This window comes from Oncorhynchus clarkii, chromosome 9 (genome assembly GCF_045791955.1).
Source record: "Oncorhynchus clarkii lewisi isolate Uvic-CL-2024 chromosome 9, UVic_Ocla_1.0, whole genome shotgun sequence".
Taxonomy (NCBI): Eukaryota; Metazoa; Chordata; class Actinopteri; order Salmoniformes; family Salmonidae; genus Oncorhynchus; species Oncorhynchus clarkii.
The window spans coordinates 39760465-39779201 of record NC_092155.1 but is presented as its reverse complement, the minus strand read 5'-3'; the positions used below and the strand labels follow the sequence as shown (position 1 = coordinate 39779201).

At 42.9% G+C, this 18737-nt stretch overlaps 1 protein-coding gene across 2 annotated transcripts in view; it reads right to left on the bottom strand.

The window, feature by feature from the left end:
* LOC139416283 (cadherin 26, tandem duplicate 2) overlaps nucleotides 1-18737 on the bottom strand; it is a 26386-nt gene extending 7649 nt beyond the window's left edge. The window contains exons 1-10 of one of the 2 annotated variants that reach the window (XM_071164756.1): nucleotides 18578-18737; nucleotides 15537-15659; nucleotides 15194-15343; nucleotides 3279-3423; nucleotides 2396-2571; nucleotides 2180-2311; nucleotides 1853-2038; nucleotides 1240-1559; nucleotides 749-891; nucleotides 394-621 (exon numbers count right to left, since the gene is read on the bottom strand). In XM_071164756.1, coding sequence (XP_071020857.1) covers nucleotides 394-621; nucleotides 749-891; nucleotides 1240-1559; nucleotides 1853-2038; nucleotides 2180-2311; nucleotides 2396-2571; nucleotides 3279-3423; nucleotides 15194-15343; nucleotides 15537-15659; nucleotides 18578-18607 — 1633 coding nt within the window. In that variant the 5' untranslated portion in view covers nucleotides 18608-18737. The remainder of the gene's footprint in view (nucleotides 1-393; nucleotides 622-748; nucleotides 892-1239; nucleotides 1560-1852; nucleotides 2039-2179; nucleotides 2312-2395; nucleotides 2572-3278; nucleotides 3424-15193; nucleotides 15344-15536; nucleotides 15660-18577) is intronic. The other variant, XM_071164757.1, reaches the window with a different exon arrangement.

The following is an 18737-nucleotide window of genomic DNA, read 5'->3' as shown; positions in this document are numbered from 1 at the left end:
TTGTTCTTATATCCAGTAGTGCCTCCAGACTGTATGTAATAAAACCTAAGATTACCTGGGGTACTAATGTAAGAAATAACATGTAAAAAAAAACGAAATACTGCAGTTTCCCAGGAACGCGAAGCGGTGCGGCCATCTCTGTCGGCGCCGGAAGTTAGTTTCACATTCTTAAAACAAAGTGGTGATCCTAACTGACCTAAGACAGGGTATTTTTACTAGGATTAAATGTCAGGAATTGTGAACAACTGTTTAAATGTATTTGGCTAAGGTGTATGTAAATTTCCGACTTCAACTGTAGGTATGTAGAGAGGAAAAGAGCCCATATGGAATAACGTATTATGAATGAGAGGTCAGATAGAGTGTATGAGACATTTATGAGGAGGAAAACCACACCATTGTCGGGGTCAATCCTCCACTTGCCCTTGACATCGTCCCCTTGGAGCTGGAAGTAGAAGGGTCCGCTGTAGGGTTCTTCATCCAGGTCGTAGGCTGTGATGTTGACCTCGGTGTGCTCATCTGAAAGACACATGTCCATGGTGGCCATCTCAAGCTCCGGAAGGTTGTCATTCTGGTCCTTTAGGTGGATGTTGAGCGTTCCAGTTCCGGTCATGGGAGGCTGGCCTGTCAATCAGAGAAACTCTCAATTGACACATGCTGGTGGCACCGTGGATGATATACCGATACAGTGTTATTTGACTGATTTTGGTATAATTTACTGTATTGGAATATTACTTTTTATAGTTCTTACCATCATCAATAGCAATCACTGTCACTTGATAGACATTGTTCTTCACATAAGGTGACTCTCGGTCTAAGATCTTAGTTGTGGTTATTTTGCCGGTCTTTGTGTCTACTGCCACACAGTCACAAGGGTCCTTTTCTTTCACGTACCTACAAGACATGGTTTGGGCATGTAAGATGTGTTTTCGACTACAGGTCTAGCAAAATGTTGGCTTGGTTGGCCTGATTGGCTTCAAGAGTGTGCATCATCACAACATATGATCTAGGTATGACACTTTTAGTAGAATTTTTATAAAAATCAAGAATGATCTGTGGTTTGAGGTCAAATTAATTATAGTAATAAATTGGTAATGAACTGTAAAAAGAAAATGTCATGGAGAACTGGCCTAGATTCCCAGTCTAGCTTGATAAACCAGTAGGAGGTGCTGCAGAACTGTACAGTAGGAGATAGAACAGAAGTCCCACTGAAGGGTGGGTTAAATGCATCCCCAGTCTTACTTGAAGGTGTTGGCATGGTTCCTGTCCAGATCGATGGCAGTGAACGTCTCCAGGTACCAACCAACCTCCACATTCTCCTCCACCGTCACATTTTTGATGGTGGGGGTGAAGATGGGCGGGTCGTTGATGTCCTCCACCGTGACCGTCACCTGGCGGGTGGACAGCAGGGGCCGTTCACCTGTCAAATTTACCCCCCCTGTGGTGACCACATTCCACAGGCCCATGGCAGGACGACCTTTGACCTTACAAGAGAAGTAGGGCGCCTCGTTCTCTACACTGACTGACAGGTTCCTCTGAGAGCCATCCTCGTAGTCCAGAGGCTACCAGGAGACAGAGGGAGAATGTGGTTTACGGAAGGATGATTTAGTGTTTAGTCAAACAAATGGATACAGGGATATGATTATTGCAACCACATCTATGAGCACAGTTCATCAGATTCTACTACAACTAATATTACAGGTCTGCTATTAGTTTGATTGCAACAACAACAACAACAAAAATATGATTAATAGAACCACAACTTTAAAAACGTAAATTGCAGAATATCTGAAAGTCTCACATGACATACATTATCTTATTTAGGAGGCATTAACTTATTTGAAAGGGAACAGACCTTTTCAACAAACAAGACTCCTTCGTTGGTGTCTGGATCAGTGGTGATTCTGAAGTTCTGGTCCTTGTCTCCGTGGATAGTGTATTTGGCCTTCCAGGCTACAGTACCTTTGGTATCTTGGTCTGAAACCTGGAGCCGAAGAATTGGTACATCACCTCTGTCTCTCTCCTTGATGCTTCCTGCACCCTGAAATAATATAATATCCCAGGAGGATGGTACATTATAAGAGGGATATAGTTGTGGTTCCGGAGAATCATTAATATATTTGAACAAATACCTCCACCACATCTTGTGATAAAGTGAAGAGGATAGAATCATTTTGCCCACCGTTTGCCCAGTGAAGACAGGCAGATGGTTGTTTCCATCCTCTATAGTGATGATGTTTGTACAGGTGCTGGAGAGCTGAACCGCCTCTCCACGATCTTTAGCCTCCACCAGGATGGTGTATTTTTTTGATTTCTGAAGTGGAAGATTGAAACAATCACACTATAGTTGAAAGTTAATGAATGAAAGATTATAGACATATATAGAGGCACCTCTTACCTCGTGCTCCAGACACCCTTTGAATTTGATGATTCCAGTTGGACCACTTTGCTCAAGGAAGAACTCCAGGTTGTCTGGGGGCGTAGGGGTGATGGAGACAATCTTCAGGTCAAAGGTGCCATTGTTTGTGTTGCTTTGATCTTTATCTGTTGCAACTACAGCTGTCACGAAATCTCCTGATGTGAGAGGAAACAGAGAGTCATGGTTTCAGAGGCTCCAATTCAACCAATCATAGATAAAGGACAACCACATTGCAGGTTCACTCAAAATACTTACTCTGTGTGTTTCGCAGCAAAATCCGTTTGTCAATGTCTGCAATTTGTGTCGATTTTAAAGTAACCGTCCGTTGAAAATCTCACTTTTAAAAGTGTATATTCTGTTAACTCATACTCAAATTGTGTTGTTGACTCAGCCTATACTCATATGTGTGGCCAAATAATAAATTGGAGAATGAAACACTTAAAAAAACATCTAAAAACAGACTGCTTCAAAAATGCTTGCTATTTCCTCATAGAGGTTGATGTCATCCTCCAGATGAGGATTAGCTGGCCAATCTGTGGTCTACTCCATTTAATATTTTTAATGACCAGTATACGCCCACACCATTTTGTTGTTGGGGTACGTCCACACCATTCCAACACAGAACAGTTGCGTTTTAACATACTTAAAAAAATGAAAACTATTTCACTCATATTGTAAATAATTATAGTTCATATTTCAAAGAAGAACTGGAAACACTTAACAGTTACATTAACAATGCATCCTAAACATTCTGAGGGAACTCACAGTGTGGTTTTCTTTTATCCGCAATAAATAAAATGAAGGCAGCGAGAATAAAAGAAAAAAGAAAGAAAGAAAGACACAAACAAATAGAATATTTTACCCTGTGAGGTAGACTCTTTCAGGTTGATGGTGTAAGTGTTCCTCTGGAAAACTGGGGGGTTGTCATTGATGTCTAGAATCTCCACCTCCACTCCCAGCCGGGTGTCCAATGCATTATTGGATGTATCTCGGGCCTCAAATGTCAGCTGTAGTCCCATGTGATAAGGAAGATGTGAATCAATCCACCAGTCATTCAACCAACCAACCAATCAATACATCAACCAATCAAGCAAACTATCGAGCTATCAAGCAATACATTTAACCTGTTGGATCTCTAGGGGCGCTATTTCATTTTTGGATAAAAAACGTTCCCGTTTTAAGCGCGATATTTTGTCACGAAAAGATGCTCGACTATGCATATTCTTGACAGTCTTTGAAAGAAAACACTCTGAAGTTTCAGAATCTGCAAAGATATTGTCTGTAAGTGCCCCAGAACTCATTCTACAGGCGAAACCAAGATGATGCGTCAACCAGGAAATGAGCAGAATTTCTGAAGCTCTGTTTTCCATTGTCTCCTTATATGGCTGTGATTGCGCAAGGAATGAGCCTACACTTTCTGTCGTTCCCCCAAGGTGTTAGCAGCATTGTGACGTATTTGTAGGCATATCATTGGAAGATTGACCATAAGAGACTACATTTTCCAAGTGTCCGCCTGGTGTCCTGCGTGGAATTCGGTGCGCAATTGCCAGCTGCTTGTACTTTTCCATTTGATTGAGGGGAGAAACCATGCTTCCAAGAACGATATATCAATGAAGAGATATGTGAAAAACACCTTGAGGATTGATTCTAAACAACGTTTGCCATGTTTTCAGTCGATATTATGGAGTTAATTTGGAAAAAAGTTTGCGTTTTGAGGACTGAATTTTCGGTTTTTTTTGGTAGCCAAATGTGATGTATAAAACTGAGCTATTTCTAATACACAAAGAATCTTTTTGGAAAAACTGAGCATCTGCTATCTAACTGAGAGTATCCTCATTGAAAACATCATAAGTTCTTCATAGGTAAATGATTTTATTTGAAGGCTTTTATGTTTTTGTTGAAATGTTGCGTGCTGGATGCTAACGCTAATGCTAACGCTAAATGCTATGCTAGCTAGCTACTTTTACACAAATTATTGTTTTCCTATGGTTGAGAAGCATATTTTGAAAATCTGAGATGACAGTGTTGTTTACAAAAGGCTAAGCTTGAGAGATGGCATATTTATTTCATTTCATTTGCGATTTTCATGAATAGTTAACGTTGCGTTATGGTAATGAGCTTGAGTCTGTATTCCTGATACCGGATCCGGGATGGGGAGATCAGAGAGGTTAATAAGAACTAAACCAAACTAAAATAACACAACGCAATACCCATACAGAAAAAAATACATTTCAATATACACTGCTCAAAAAAATAAAGGGAACACTTAACCAACATAATGTAACTCCAAGTCAATCACACTTCTGTGAAATCCAACTGTCCACTTAGGAAGCAACACTGATTGACAATAAATTTCACATGCTGTTGTGCAAATGGAATAGACAACAGGTGGAAATGATATGCAATTAGCAAGACACCCCCAATAAAGGAATGGTTCTGCAGGTGGTGACCACAGACCACTTCTCAGTTCCTATGCTTCCTGGCTGATGTGTTGGTCACTTTTGAATGCTGGCGGTGCTTTCACTCTAGTGGTAGCATGAGATGGAGTCTACAACCCACACAAGTGGCTCAGGTAGTGCAGCTTATCCAGGATGGCACATCAATGCGAGCTGTGGCAAGAAGGTTTGCTGTGTCTGTCAGCGTAGTGTCCAGAGCATGGAGGCGCTACCAGGAGACAGCCCAGTACATCAGGAGACGTGGAGGAGGCCGTAGGAGGGCAACAACCCAGCAGCAGGACCGCTACCTCCGCCTTTGTGCAAGGAGGAGCAGGAGGAGCACTGCCAGAACCCTGCAAAATTACCTCCAGCAGGCCACAAATGTGCATGTGTCTGCTCAAACGGTCAGAAACAGACTCCATGAGGGTGGTATGAGGGCTCGACGTCCACAGGTGGGGGTTGTGCTTACAGACCAACACCGTGCAGGACGTTTGTCATTAGCCAGAGAACACCAAGATTGGCAAATTCGCCACTGGCGCCCTGTGCTCTTCACAGATGAAAGCAGGTTCACACTGAGCACATGTGACAGACGTGACAGTCTGGAGACGCCGTGGAGAACGTTCTGCTGCCTGCAACATCCTCCAGCATGACCGGTTTGGCGGTGGGTCAGTCATGGTGTGGGGTGGCATTTCTTTGGGGGGTCGCACAGCCCTCAATGTGCTCGCCAGAGGTAGCCTGACTGCCATTAGGTACCGAGATGAGATCCTCAGACCCCTTGTGAGACCATATGCTGGTGCGGTTGGCCCTGGGTTCCTCCTAATGCAAGACAATGCTAGACCTCATGTGGCTGGAGTGTGTCAGCAGTTCCTGCAAGAGGAAGGCATTGATGCTATGGACTGGCCCGCCCGTTCCCCAGACCTGAATCCAATTGAGCACATCTGGGACATCATGTCTCGCTCCATCCACCAACAGACTGTCCAGGAGTTGGCGGATGCTTTAGTCCAGGTCTGGGAGGAGATCCCTCAGGAGACCATCTGCCACCTCATCAGGAGCATGCCCAGGCGTTGTAGGGAGGTCATACAGGCACGTGGAGGCCACACACACTACTGAGCCTAATTTTGACTTGTTTTAAGGACATCAAAGTTGGATCAGCCTGTAGTGTGGTTTTCCACTTTCATTTTGAGTGTGACTCCAAATCCTGACCTCCATGGGTTGATAAATTTGATTTTCATTGATAATTTTTGTGTGATTTTGTTGTCAGCACATTCAACTATGTAAAGAAAAAAGTATTTAATAAGAATATTTCATTCATTCAGATCTAGGATGTGTTATTTTAGTGTTCCCTTTATTTTATTGAGCAGTGTATTTAATGTCATGTAAAATGTAGTTCCAATACATGTAGATACATTTGGGCCATACGCAAAAAACAAATGCTCATCCAGCAGCGGCACTCCTATTGGCAGGGGACTTTAATGCAGGCAAATTTAAATCCGTTTTACCTCATTTCTACCAGCATGTCACATGTACAACCAGAGGAAAACAAACTCTAGACCACCTTTACTCCACATACAGAGACGCATACAAAACTCTCCCTCTCTCTCCATTTGGCAAATCTGACCATAATTCTATCCTCCTGATTCCTGCTTAAAAGCAAAAACTAAAGCAGGAAGTACTACGCTACAGGACTAATTTTGCTAGCACAGACTGGAATATGTTCTGGGATTCATCCAATGGCATTGAGGAGTATACCACCTCAGTCACCGGGTTCATCATTAAGTGCATTGACGACGTCATCCCCACAGTGACCGTATGTACATATCCCAACCAGAAGCCATCGATTACAGGCAAAATTCGCACGGAGCTAAAGGCTAGAGCTGCCGCTTTCAAGGAGCTGGACACTAATCCGGACGCTTATAAGAAATCCCGCTATGCCCTCAGACAAACCATCAAACAGGCAAAGCATCAATACAGGATTAAGATTGAATCCTACTACACTGGAACTGATGCTCGTTGGAGGTGACAGGGCTTGAAAACTAGTACGGACTACAAAGGGAAACCAAGTCACAAGATGGCCAGTAACGCGAGCCTACTAGATGAGCTAAATGCCTTTGTTGCTCACTTTGAGGAAAGCAACACTGAAGCACACATTAGAGCACCAGCTGTTTCGGACAACTGTGCGATCATGCTCTCTGATGTGAGCAATACCTTTAAACAGTTCAACATTCACAAAGCCGTGCGGCCAGACGGATTTCCAGGACATGTACTCAAAGCATGCGTGATCAACTGGCAAGTGTCTTCACTGACATTTTCAACCTCTCCCTGACCAAGTCTGTAATACCTACATGTTTCAAACAGACCACCATAGTCCCTGTGCCCAAGTTAGGGAAGGTAACCTGGCTAAATGATTACCGCCCCATAGCACTCACGTCGGTAGCCATGAAGTGCTTTGAAAGGCTGGTCATGGCTCACATCAACACCATCATGCCGGAAACCCTAGACCCATTCCAAGTCGCATACCGCCTCAACAGATCCACAGATGATGCAATCTCAATCACACTCCACACATCCCATTTCCCCACTGGACAAAAGGAACACCTATGTGAGAATGCTTTTCATTGACTACAGCTCAGCATCCAACAAAGCTCATCACTAAGCTAAGGAACTAAACACCTCCCTCTGCAACTGCATCCTGGACTTCCTGACAGGCCGCCACCAGGTGGTAAGTGTAGGCAGCAACACATCTGCCACACTGATCGTCAACACCTGGGCCCCTCAGGGGTGCGTGCTTAGTCCCCTCCTCTACTCCCTGTTCACCCACAGCTGCATGGCCAAGCACGACTTCTACACCATCATTAAGTTTGCTGACGACACAAAAGTGGTCGGCCTTCACCGACAATGATGAGACAGCCTATAGGGAGGAGGTCAGAGACCTGGCAGTGCGGTGCCAGGACAACAACCTCTCCCTCAATGTGAGCAAGACAAAGGAGCTGATCGTGGACTATAGGAAAAGGAGGGCTGAACAGGCCCCCATTAACATCGATGGGGCTGTAGTGGAGCGGGTCAAGAGTTTCAAGTTCCTTGGTGTCCAAATCACCAACGAACTATCATGGTCCAAAGACAGTTGTGAAGAGGTAACGACAACACATTTTCCCCCTCAGGAGACTGAAAAGATTTGTCATGGGTCCCCAGGCACTACAGAGGGTTGTGTGTACGGCCCAGTACATCCCTGGGGCCAAGCTTCCTACCATTCAGGACCTATATACAAGGTGGTGTCAGAAGAATATTATGTTATTTGTCACATGCTTTGTAAACAACATGTGTATACTAACGGTGAAATGCTTACTTATGTGCCCTTGCCAACAATGCAGAGATATATAATATCGAGAAATAATAGAAACGTAAAACATGGAATAGTAAATGTAATGATAAAAACACAATGAGTAACGATAAGAGACATTTATGCGTGATCCGAAATTGTGGTCGGAAGTTCCGTATGGAGGGTGTGGCGCAATTAAGGAGCCTCCGGAGGCATGCATAGGCTAAGTTTAGCTGCGTACTGCATCACCGTGTAGCTCCCACTTTTTTTTTACAATGCGGAAGGCTCCGACTAGTTTCGCATTGACATGATTGGTTGACGGTAGGTGGGGGCAGGAGGTCCTGTGTAACACAAACTAATTTCCTTGACAACATCTTTCACAACAGCGCTGCGCTGCTCCGTGAACTGCAAGAAGTATGAATTCAGACGTCGAATTGGCCATGCAGCACCTTTAACTTGGCTATATACATGGGGTACCAAGTGCTAAGTCATTGTGCAGGGGGTACGAGGTCATAACCTAGATACAGTTGAAGTCGGAAGTTTACATACACTTAGGTTGGAGTCTTTAAAACTCGTTTTTCAACCCCTCCACAAATTTCTTGTTAACAGACTACAGTTTTGGCAAGTCAGTTAGGACTTCTACTTTGACACATGTAATTTTTCCAACAATGGTTTACAGACAGATTATTTCACTTATAATTCACTGTATTGCAATTCCAGTGGGTCAGAAGTTTACATACACTAAGTTGACTCTGCCTTTAAACAGCTTGAACAATTCCAGAAAATTCCAGAAAACGCTTCTGAGGCTAATTGACGTCATTTGAGAAAATTGGTGCTGTACCTGTGGATGTATTTCAAGGCCTACCTTCAAACTCAGTGCCTCTTTGCTTGACATCATGGGATAATCAAAAGAAATCAGCCAAGACCTCATATAAAAATGGTAGACAGCCACAAGTCTGGTTCATCTTTGGGATGATCTTTGGTGCAAAAAGTGCAAATCAATCCCTGAACAACAGCAAAGGACCTTGTGAAGATCTGGAGGAAACAGGTACAAAAGTATCTATATCCACAGTAAAACGAGTCCTACATCGACATAACCTGAAAGGCCGCTCAGGAAGGAAGATGCCACAGCTCCAAAACCGCCATAAAAAAGCCAGACTACGGTTTGCAACTGCACATGGGGACAAAGATCGTACTGTTTGGAGAAATGTAACAAAAAAGGAAAAAGGAGGATGCTTGCAAGCCGAAGAACACCATCCCAACCGTGAAGCACGGGGGTGGCAGCATCATGTTGTGGGAGTGCTTTGCTGCAGGAGTGACTGGTACACTTCACAAAATAAATGGCATCATTGAGGAATGCAAATTGTGTGGATATATTGAAGCAACATCTCAAGACATCAGTCAGGAAGTTAAAGCTTGGTCGCAAATGGGTCTTCCAAATGGACAATGACCCCAAACATACTTCCAGAGTTGTGGCAAAATGGCTTACGGACAACAAAGTCAAGGTATTGGAGTGGCCATCACAAATCCCTGACCTCAATCCCGTAGAAAATGTGTGGGCAGAACTGAAAAAGCGTGTGCTAGCAAGGAGGCCTACAAACCTGACTCAGTTACACCAGCTCTGTCAGGAGGTATGGGCCAAAATTCACCCAATTTATTGTGGGAAGCTTGTGGAAGGCTACCCGAAATGTTTGACCCAAGTTAAACAATTTAAAGGAAATGCTACCAAATACTAATTGAGTGTATGTAAACTTCCGACTTCAACTGTATGTACATATAACTAGGAATAAAGTGACAGATTTTAATTAAACACCAACAGCAGCATATACAGTGGGGCAAAAAATTATTTAGTCAGCCACCAATTGTGCAAGTTCTCCCACTTAAAAAGATGAGAGAGGCCTGTAATTTGCATCATAGGTACACTTCAACTATGACAGACAAAATGTGAAAAAAAAATCCAGAAAATCACAAGATTTCTGGCTCTCACAGACCTGTAACTTCGTCTTTAAGAGGCTCCTCTGTCCTCCACTCGTTACCTGTATTAATGGCACCTGTTTGAACTTGTTATCAGTATATTGTCCACAACCTCAAACAGTCACACTCCAAACTCCACTATGGCCAAGACCAAAGAGCTGTCAAAGGACACCAGAAACAAAATTGTAGACCTGCACCAGGCTGGGAAGACTGAATCTGCAATAGGTAAGCAGCTTGGTTTGAAGAAATCAACTGTGGGAGCAATTATGAGGAAATGGAAGACATACAAGACCACTGATAATCTCCCTCGATCTGGGGCTCCACGCAAGATCTCACCCCATGGGGTCAAAATGATCACAAGAACGGTGAGCAAAAATCCCAGAACCACACAGGGGGGACCTAGTGAATGACCTGCAGAGAGCGGGGACCAAAGTAACAAAGCCTACCATCAGTAACACACTCACAGGGACTCAAATCCTGCAGTGCCAGCCGTGTCCCCCTGCTTAAGCCAGTACATGTCCAGGCCCGTCTGAAGTTTGCTAGAGAGCATTTGGATGATCCAGAATAAGATTGGGAGAATGTCATATGATCAGATGAAACCAAAATATAACTTTTTGGTAAAAACTCAACTCGTCGTGTTTGGAGGACAAAGAATGCTGAGTTGCATCCAAAGAACACCATACCTACTGTGAAGCATGGGGGTGGAAACATCATGCTTTGGGGCTGTTTTTCTGCAAATGGACCAGGACAACTGATCCGTGTAAAGGAAAGAATGAATGGGGCTATGTATCGTGATATTTTGAGTGAAAACCTCCTTCCATCAGCAAGGGCATTGAAGATGAAACGTGGCTGGGTATTTCAGCATGACAATGATCCCAAACACACCGCCCGGGCAACGAAGGAGTGGCTTCCTAAGAAGCATTTCAAGGTCCTGGAGTGGCCTAGCCAGTCTCCAGATCTCAACCCCATAGAAAATCTTTGGAGGGAGTTGAAAGTCCGTGTTGCCCAGCAACAGCCCCAAAACATCACTGCTCCAGAGGAGATCTGCATGGAGGAATGGGCCAAAATACCAGCAACAGTGTGTGAAAACCTTGTGAAGCCTTACAGAAAACGTTTGGCTTCTGTCATTGCCAACAAAGGGTATATAACAAAGTATCGAGATAAACTTTTGTTATTGACCAAATACTTATTTTCCACCATAATTTGCAAATAAATTCATTAAAAATCCTACAATGTGATTTTCTGGATTGTTTTTCTCATTTTGTCTGTCATAGTTGAAGTGTACATTTGATGAAACTTACAGGCCTCTCTCATCTTTTTAAGTGGGAGAACTTGCACAATTGGTGGCTGACTAAATACTTTTTTGCCCCACTGTATGATGAGTCAAAAAAGTGTAAAAAGGGTCAATACAGCTATTTGATTAAATGTTTAACTAACTATTTAGCATCATTATGGCTTGGGGGTAGAAGATGTTCAGAGTCCTTTTGGTTTCAGACATGGTGCATCGGTACCACTTGCCATGCGGTAACAAAGAGAACAGTCTGTGACGTGAGTGGCTGGAGTCTTTGACAATTTTTAGGACCTTCCTCTGACACCGCCTGGGTTAGAGGTCCTGGATGGCAGGGAACTCGGCCCCTGTGATTTACTGGGACGTAAACACTACCCTATGTAGTCCCTTGTGGTCGGATGCCAGGCAGTTTCCATACCAAGCGGTGATGTAGCCAGTCATGATGCTCTCAATGAAGCAGCTGTAGAAATGTTTGAGGATCTGAGGGCCCAATTCAAATCTTTCAGCCTGCTGAGGGGGACGAGGCGTTGTCGTGTCCTCTTCAAGACTGTGTTGGCGTGTGTAGACCATGATAGATCCTTAGTGATGTGGACACCGAGGACCCGCTCCACTACAGCCCGTCGATGCTTGCCCCCATTTCAGTTTCCTGAAGTCTACAATCAGCTCCTTTGTCTTACTGAAGTTGAGGTGGAGGTTGTTGTCCTGGCACCACACTGCCAGGTCTCTGACCTTCTCCGTATAGGGTGTCTCAATGTCATCTGTGTTATCGGCCTTTGTGTCGTCGGCAAACTATTGGGGTCTTGTATGGCCACGCAATCGTGGGAGTACAGGAGGGGACTAAGTGCAAACCCATGAGGGGCCCCTGTGTCGAAGTTCAGCATGGGGGATGGGTTGTTGCCTAGCCTCGCCACCTGGGGGTGGCCAGTCAGGAAGTCCAGGATCCAGTTGTAGAGGGAGGTGTTTAGTCCCGGGGTCCTGAGCTTAGTGATAAGCTTGGATGGCACTATGATTTTGAAAGCTGAGATGAAGTCAATGAACATCAATCTCAGATACTGTAGGTAGATGTTCCTCTAGGTGGAAAAGAACAACGACGTGTCATGATTAGACAGTGAAAAAGACACCAATTTCTTTAAGAATGTATTTAAACAGTTAAAGCAAATTTACCAACATTTCTGAAAATAGATATATAGTGTTTTGCAATGGTGTAAATTACTTGAATAAAACTATTTTAAAGTACTAATTAAGTAGTTTTCTGGGGTATCTGTACTTTACTTTACTATGAGATATATACAGTATGTTTTTGTTTTACTTCACTACATTCCTAAAGACAATTAATGTACTTTTTCCCTGACAGCCCAAAGTACTCATCACATTTTGACAGGAAAATGGTCCCATTCACACACTTATCAAGAGAACATCCCTGGTCATCCCTACTGCGTCTGATCTGGCAGACTCATTAAACATAAATGCTTCGTTTGTAAATGTCTGAGTGTGGGAGTGTGCCCCTGGCTATCCGAAAAGAAAAAAAGAAAATAAAATTGTGCCGCCTGGCTTGCTTAGTATAAGGAATTTGAAATGATTTATACTTTTACTTTTGATACTTAAGTACATTTAGGCAATTCCATTTACTTTTGATACTTAAGTATATTTAAAACCACGTAGTATTTTACTGGGTGTATTTCACTTTTACTTGAGTAATTTTCTATTAATTAAGGTATCTGTACTTTTACTCTATCATGACAATTGAATACCTTTTCCACAGCTGGTGTTTTGGAATTCAACTCTTCAAGTGTCTCTCATCAGTTGAATGAAGTAATGAGAGATTGGGCACTGTTTTTCTATATTTTTATTTACATTTTTATCGATTGAAACAAAAACTGTACACCGCACAACATTCCACAATATGTCAAAGTATAGGTCTTGTGCTTCAAATTAATATTTGTTATACAGTGGATGGTTAGCGGTGTTATGGTGTGGTGTGTTCGTAACCAAGTGTTAAAAAAACACTTGAATGGCCCTCCAACTGGTATTTACTAGTTAACTCGTCCATGAATCACTTTGTGATGGGGAATGGAAGCTTGTTTTATGCAACAGGGAGGGGCAATTGAATGCAAAATTCAGTTTCTAGCCTGTCTATTGATGTGTTACAGGTTTGACGTGTTATGTTCGACCCGCTCAGTTTTTCACGACAAAGCAACAGAAAATGGCCAAACAGAGTAGAACCAGCTCCCCTGCTTTTACGAGGATCAGTGTAGTGGAGGTGTTCAACACCTGGTGGAGGCCCGTCAGGCAGTCCAGGAACCAGTTGCACAGGGAGGGGTTCAGACCTAGGGCCGCGAGCTTAATGATGAGCTTGGAGGGTATTGTGGTGTTGAAGGCTGAGCTATAGTCAATAAACAGCATTCTTACATAGGTATTTCTCTTGTCCAGATGGTATAGGGCAGTGTGCAATGCGATAGGGATTGCATCTATTGGGGCCGTATGCAAATTAAAGTGGGTCTAGGTTGTCAGGGAAGGTAGAGGTGATATGATCCTTAACTAGCCTCTCAAAGCACTTCGTAATGACAGAAGTGAGTGCTGTGGGGCATAGTCATTTAGTTCAGTGACCTTTGCTTTCTTAGGTACAGGAACAATGGTGGACATCTTGAAGCAAGTGGGGACAGCAGACTCTGAGGAGCGGCTAGGAATGCTGTCTGGGCCGGCAGCCTTGCGAGGGTTAAAACACCACGAGTAGTTAATCATTAAACATACACCACTGTCTTTTTACTTCCAGGACAGTTCTTTATTCCTGTCTGCGCGATGTACTGAGAACCTAGCTGGCTGTATGGACGGGGACAGTATATCCTGAGAGAGCCATGATTCTATGAGTATGTTACAGTCCCTATTCTCTCTGTGCAAACTGGAAACCACATGTACTGAGGCCGCATATTTTGTAGCTGGGGATTTTAACAAAGCAAATTTGAGGAAAACTCTACCGAAGTTCTATTAACACATTGACACATTTGACTCTTGCCGCAAAAACACTCAAGCACTGTTACTCCCCCTTCTGAGATGGCTACAAGGCCCTCCCCTGCCCTCCCTTCAGCAAATCAGATCACGACTACATTTTTTCTCCTCCCTTCCTATAGACAGAACCTCAAACAGGAAGTACCGGTGCTAAGGTCGATTCAACGTTGGGCTGACCAATCGGAATCCATGCTTCAAGATTGTTTTGATCGCGCAGACTGGGCAATGTGGCGGCAGGTAGCCTAGTGGTTAGAGCGTTGGACTAGTAATCAAAAGGTTTCAAGATCGAATCCCCGAGCTGACAAGGTAAAAATCTGTCATTCTGCCCCTGAACAAGGCAGTTAACCCACATTTCTTAGGCCGTCATTGAAAATAAGAATTTGTTCTTAATTAACTGACCTATCTAGTTAAATAAAGGTAAAATAAAAAATGATGGATAGCCTCTGAGAAAAACAATGTATACATGGACACAAGGTGCAAATGTGTAATATCATGGTGTTTAATCAGCTTCTTGATGTGCACAAAATTTGAGAGAAATAAGCTTTTTGTGCATATGAAACATTTCTGGGATTTTCTATTGCAGCTCATGAAACATGGGATTAACACCTTACGTGTTGCGTTTATATTCTGTTCAGTGTAATTAAAATTTGTAGAATTAGAATTGTTTCAAATAAATTATTTGGCCAATTCTAAATGTCATTAAAAAATATATTTTAATTGTATTTTTTTAATGGTTAATGAGTTCCATTCTCTCCCACCTTAAGTTTCTGGTAAAGCTCGTAGTCTAGTTCTCCATGAACTACGATATCTCCGGTGTCTGTATTGATGGACAGTTTTCCTCTGGGTTCCAGATCAACCCCTTGACCATGTAGATGGAAACCCACACGGAACGCCTTCTCAATCTGAACCTGAAACAAAACATCCATTCAGTGCATGAATTTGTGTGTGTGTGTTTGCGTATGCGTGCATGTGCACCCGTGTCCGTCCGTCCGCCTACTTGTTCGATCATGTGTGTGTGTGTGTTTGTATCAATGCACATGTGATTACATAGAAAAATGAGGCATTTCCCTCTCGACAAAAGAGTGGGTGATCTTTACTTACGGTCCCCAGTACATAAGGATAAGGTCCGGGCCTCGCCTCTTCTATCTTAAAAGAGTCTACAATCCAGATTCTCTTCTGCCGATGCAGTAACTCTTCAGAGGACACACTGACAATCCCCAGACACTACAGAGCAAACCAGACAAGAACAGATGCATTGGTTAAAAAATGTATTTCCCTGAAAGGTGAGCCTGTCTCTATTGTGAGTAGGGGCTCAATAAGGTACGGTTAAAGTGTACATAAGAATGAATGGGACTGAAAGCCATGGGAACATAAAGACATTTAGCTGAGCTCATCTCACCACCATCTCATTCTCTATATATACATTTATATAAACTACTGTTCAAAAGTTTAGCGTCACTTAGAAATGTCCTTGTTTTTGAACGAAGAGTACATATGTTTGTCCATTAAAATAACATCAAATTGATCAGAAACACACTGCAGACATTGTTAATGTTGTAAATGATCGTTGTAGCTTGAAACGGCTGATTGTTAATGGAATATCTACGTAGGCGTACAGAGGCCCATTATCTGTAACCATCACTCCTGTGTTCCAATGGCACGTTGTGTTAGTTTAGAATTTTAAGAGGCTAATTGATCATTAGAAAACCCTTTTGTAATTATGTCAGCACAGATGAAAACTGTTGTGCTGGTTACAAAAGCAATAAAACTGGTCTTTAGATTTGTGGGTTTTGTAGGTTTGATTACAGGCTCAAAATGGCCAGAAACAAATAACTTTCTTTTGAAACTCGTCAGTCTAACACCATGTACTACTCCCTTCACAGAACAGCGCAAACTGGCTCTAACCAGAATAGAAAGAGGAGTGGGAGGCCCCGGTGCACAACTGAGAAAGAGGACAAGTGCATTAGAGTGTCTAGTTTGAGAAACAGATGCCTCACAAGTCGTCAACTGGCAGCAATACACCAGTCTCAACGTCAACAGTGACGAGGGGACTCCGGGATGCTGGCCTTCTAGGCAGAGTTCCTCTGTCCAGTGTCTGTGTTATTTTGCCCATCTTAATCTTTTGTTTTTATTGGCCAGTCTGAGATATGGCTTTTTCTTTGCAATTTATTCCTGCAAGCTTGAATGTAGCTTTTTTAAAAGGGAACCAAAAAATATTTTGTTTCGTTATGTTATCCAGCAATGTTGTCTATATTTTGCAATTTGCATGCCAGAGTCGCCTCTTCACTGTTGACGTTGAGACTGGTGTGAAGGAGACCCGACTACAGAGGTAAAGAGGGAGTTTACCAGAAAGGCCTTTGTAGATGAACATGTACAAATGTATCTTTCTGCGCATATAAAGTGAGGTCCAAGGTGCAATGGTGGGTGAGTTATTTGGCATTTGTAATAAAGCAAAAGGATGCATGATAAATAGAGTCCAGTCCTTGGGAACAATTTCCAAACGCCTGAAGGTACCAAGTTCATCTGTACAAACAATAGTACACAAGTGTAAGCACCACGGGACCGCGCAGCCGTCATACCGCTCAGGAAGGAGAAGCGTTCTGTCTCTTGGAGACTAACGTAATTTGGTGCGAAAAGTGAAAATCAATCCCAGAACAACAGCAAAGGACCTTGTGAAGATGCTGGAGGAAACAGGTACAAAAGTATCTATATCCACAGCAAATGAGTCCCATATCGACATAACCTGAAAGGCCGCTCAGCAAGGAAGAAGCCACTGCTCCAAAACCTTCATAAAAAGCTAGACTACGGTTTGCAACTGCACATGGGGACAAAGATCGTACTTTTTGGAGAAATGTCCTCTGGTCTGAAGAATCAAAAATAGAACTGTTAGGCCATAATGACCATCATTATGTTCGGAGGAAAAAGGGGGAGGCTTGCAAGCAGAAGAACTCCATCCCATCCGTGAAGCAAGGGGTTGGCAGCATCATGTTGTGGGGGTGCTTTGCTGCAGGAGGGACTGGTGCACTTCACAAAATAGATGGCATCATGAGGAATACAAATTGTGTGGATATATTGAAGCAACATATCAAGACATCAGTCAGGAAGTTAAAGCTTGGTCGCAAATGGGTCTTCCAAATGGACAATGACCCCAAACATACTTCCAAAGTTGTGGCAAAATGGCTTAAGGACAACAAAGTCAAGGTATTGGAGTGGCCGTCACAAATCCCTGACCTCAATCCCATATAAAATGTGTGGCCAGAACTGAAAAAGCGTGTGCTAGCAAGGAGGCCTACAAACCTGACTCAGTTACACCAGCTCTGTCAGGAGGAATGGGCCAAAATTCACCCAACTTATTGTGGGAAGCTTGTGGAAGGCTACCCGAAATGTTTGATCCAAGTTAAACAATTTAAAGGCAATGCTACCAAATACTAATTGAGTGTATGTAAACTTCTTAACCCCTGGGAATGTGATGAAAGAAATAGAAGCTGAAATAAACCATTCTCTCTACTATTATTCTGACATTTCACATTCTTAAAACAAAGTGGTGATCCTAACTGACCTAAGACAGTGAATTTTTACTATGATTAAATGTCAGGAATTGTGAAATACAAATATATAAATATATTTGGCTAAGGTCTATGTAAACTTCCGACTTAACCTGTAGGTATTTATAGGATTACACTTTTTCAATGGATGAGCCACCAGATGTGGTAAAGGTTATGAATTTAGTTTTTTTGAACATTCAAGACCAGTTTGAGACCATAAACGGAGGCTTGTGGTGACTGAAAAGCAGTCTGGAGCTCTTCAACAGCCTGAACCAGAGAAGGAGCACATGAATGTAAGACTGTATACTGGTTACTAAACACTGCTAAAAAAAAAATATCACACTTCCAGATTTCGCCCACCTTCCAGACCCAAAGATCTAAAGCACTATATCTTCAACACAAAATGCTTAAACTCTGGTTACTTAATCAGTATGATACATTTGATTTAAATATGCTATTCCAATCCTAGTCTGAATGAACACAGAAAGTCCCATCCCAAACTACATCCAAGTAAATGGTTGAGCATGATAAACCACTGCGACCCTCTCCAATGACCCTCTATTCAGCAGATGATTGATTTCAAACATCAAACCTTACCAGTGTCATGAGCAGACCTCTAGTCCCCATACTGTATCCAGATGTGTGAGCTGATATGGTACTCCGATACCACAGAGTGTTGGCTTGTCCCTAAATACAGTACAGACACAGTCCACCTGAGGTGAAAACACAGCTGAAGAGACTTGTCCTGGCTTCGGCT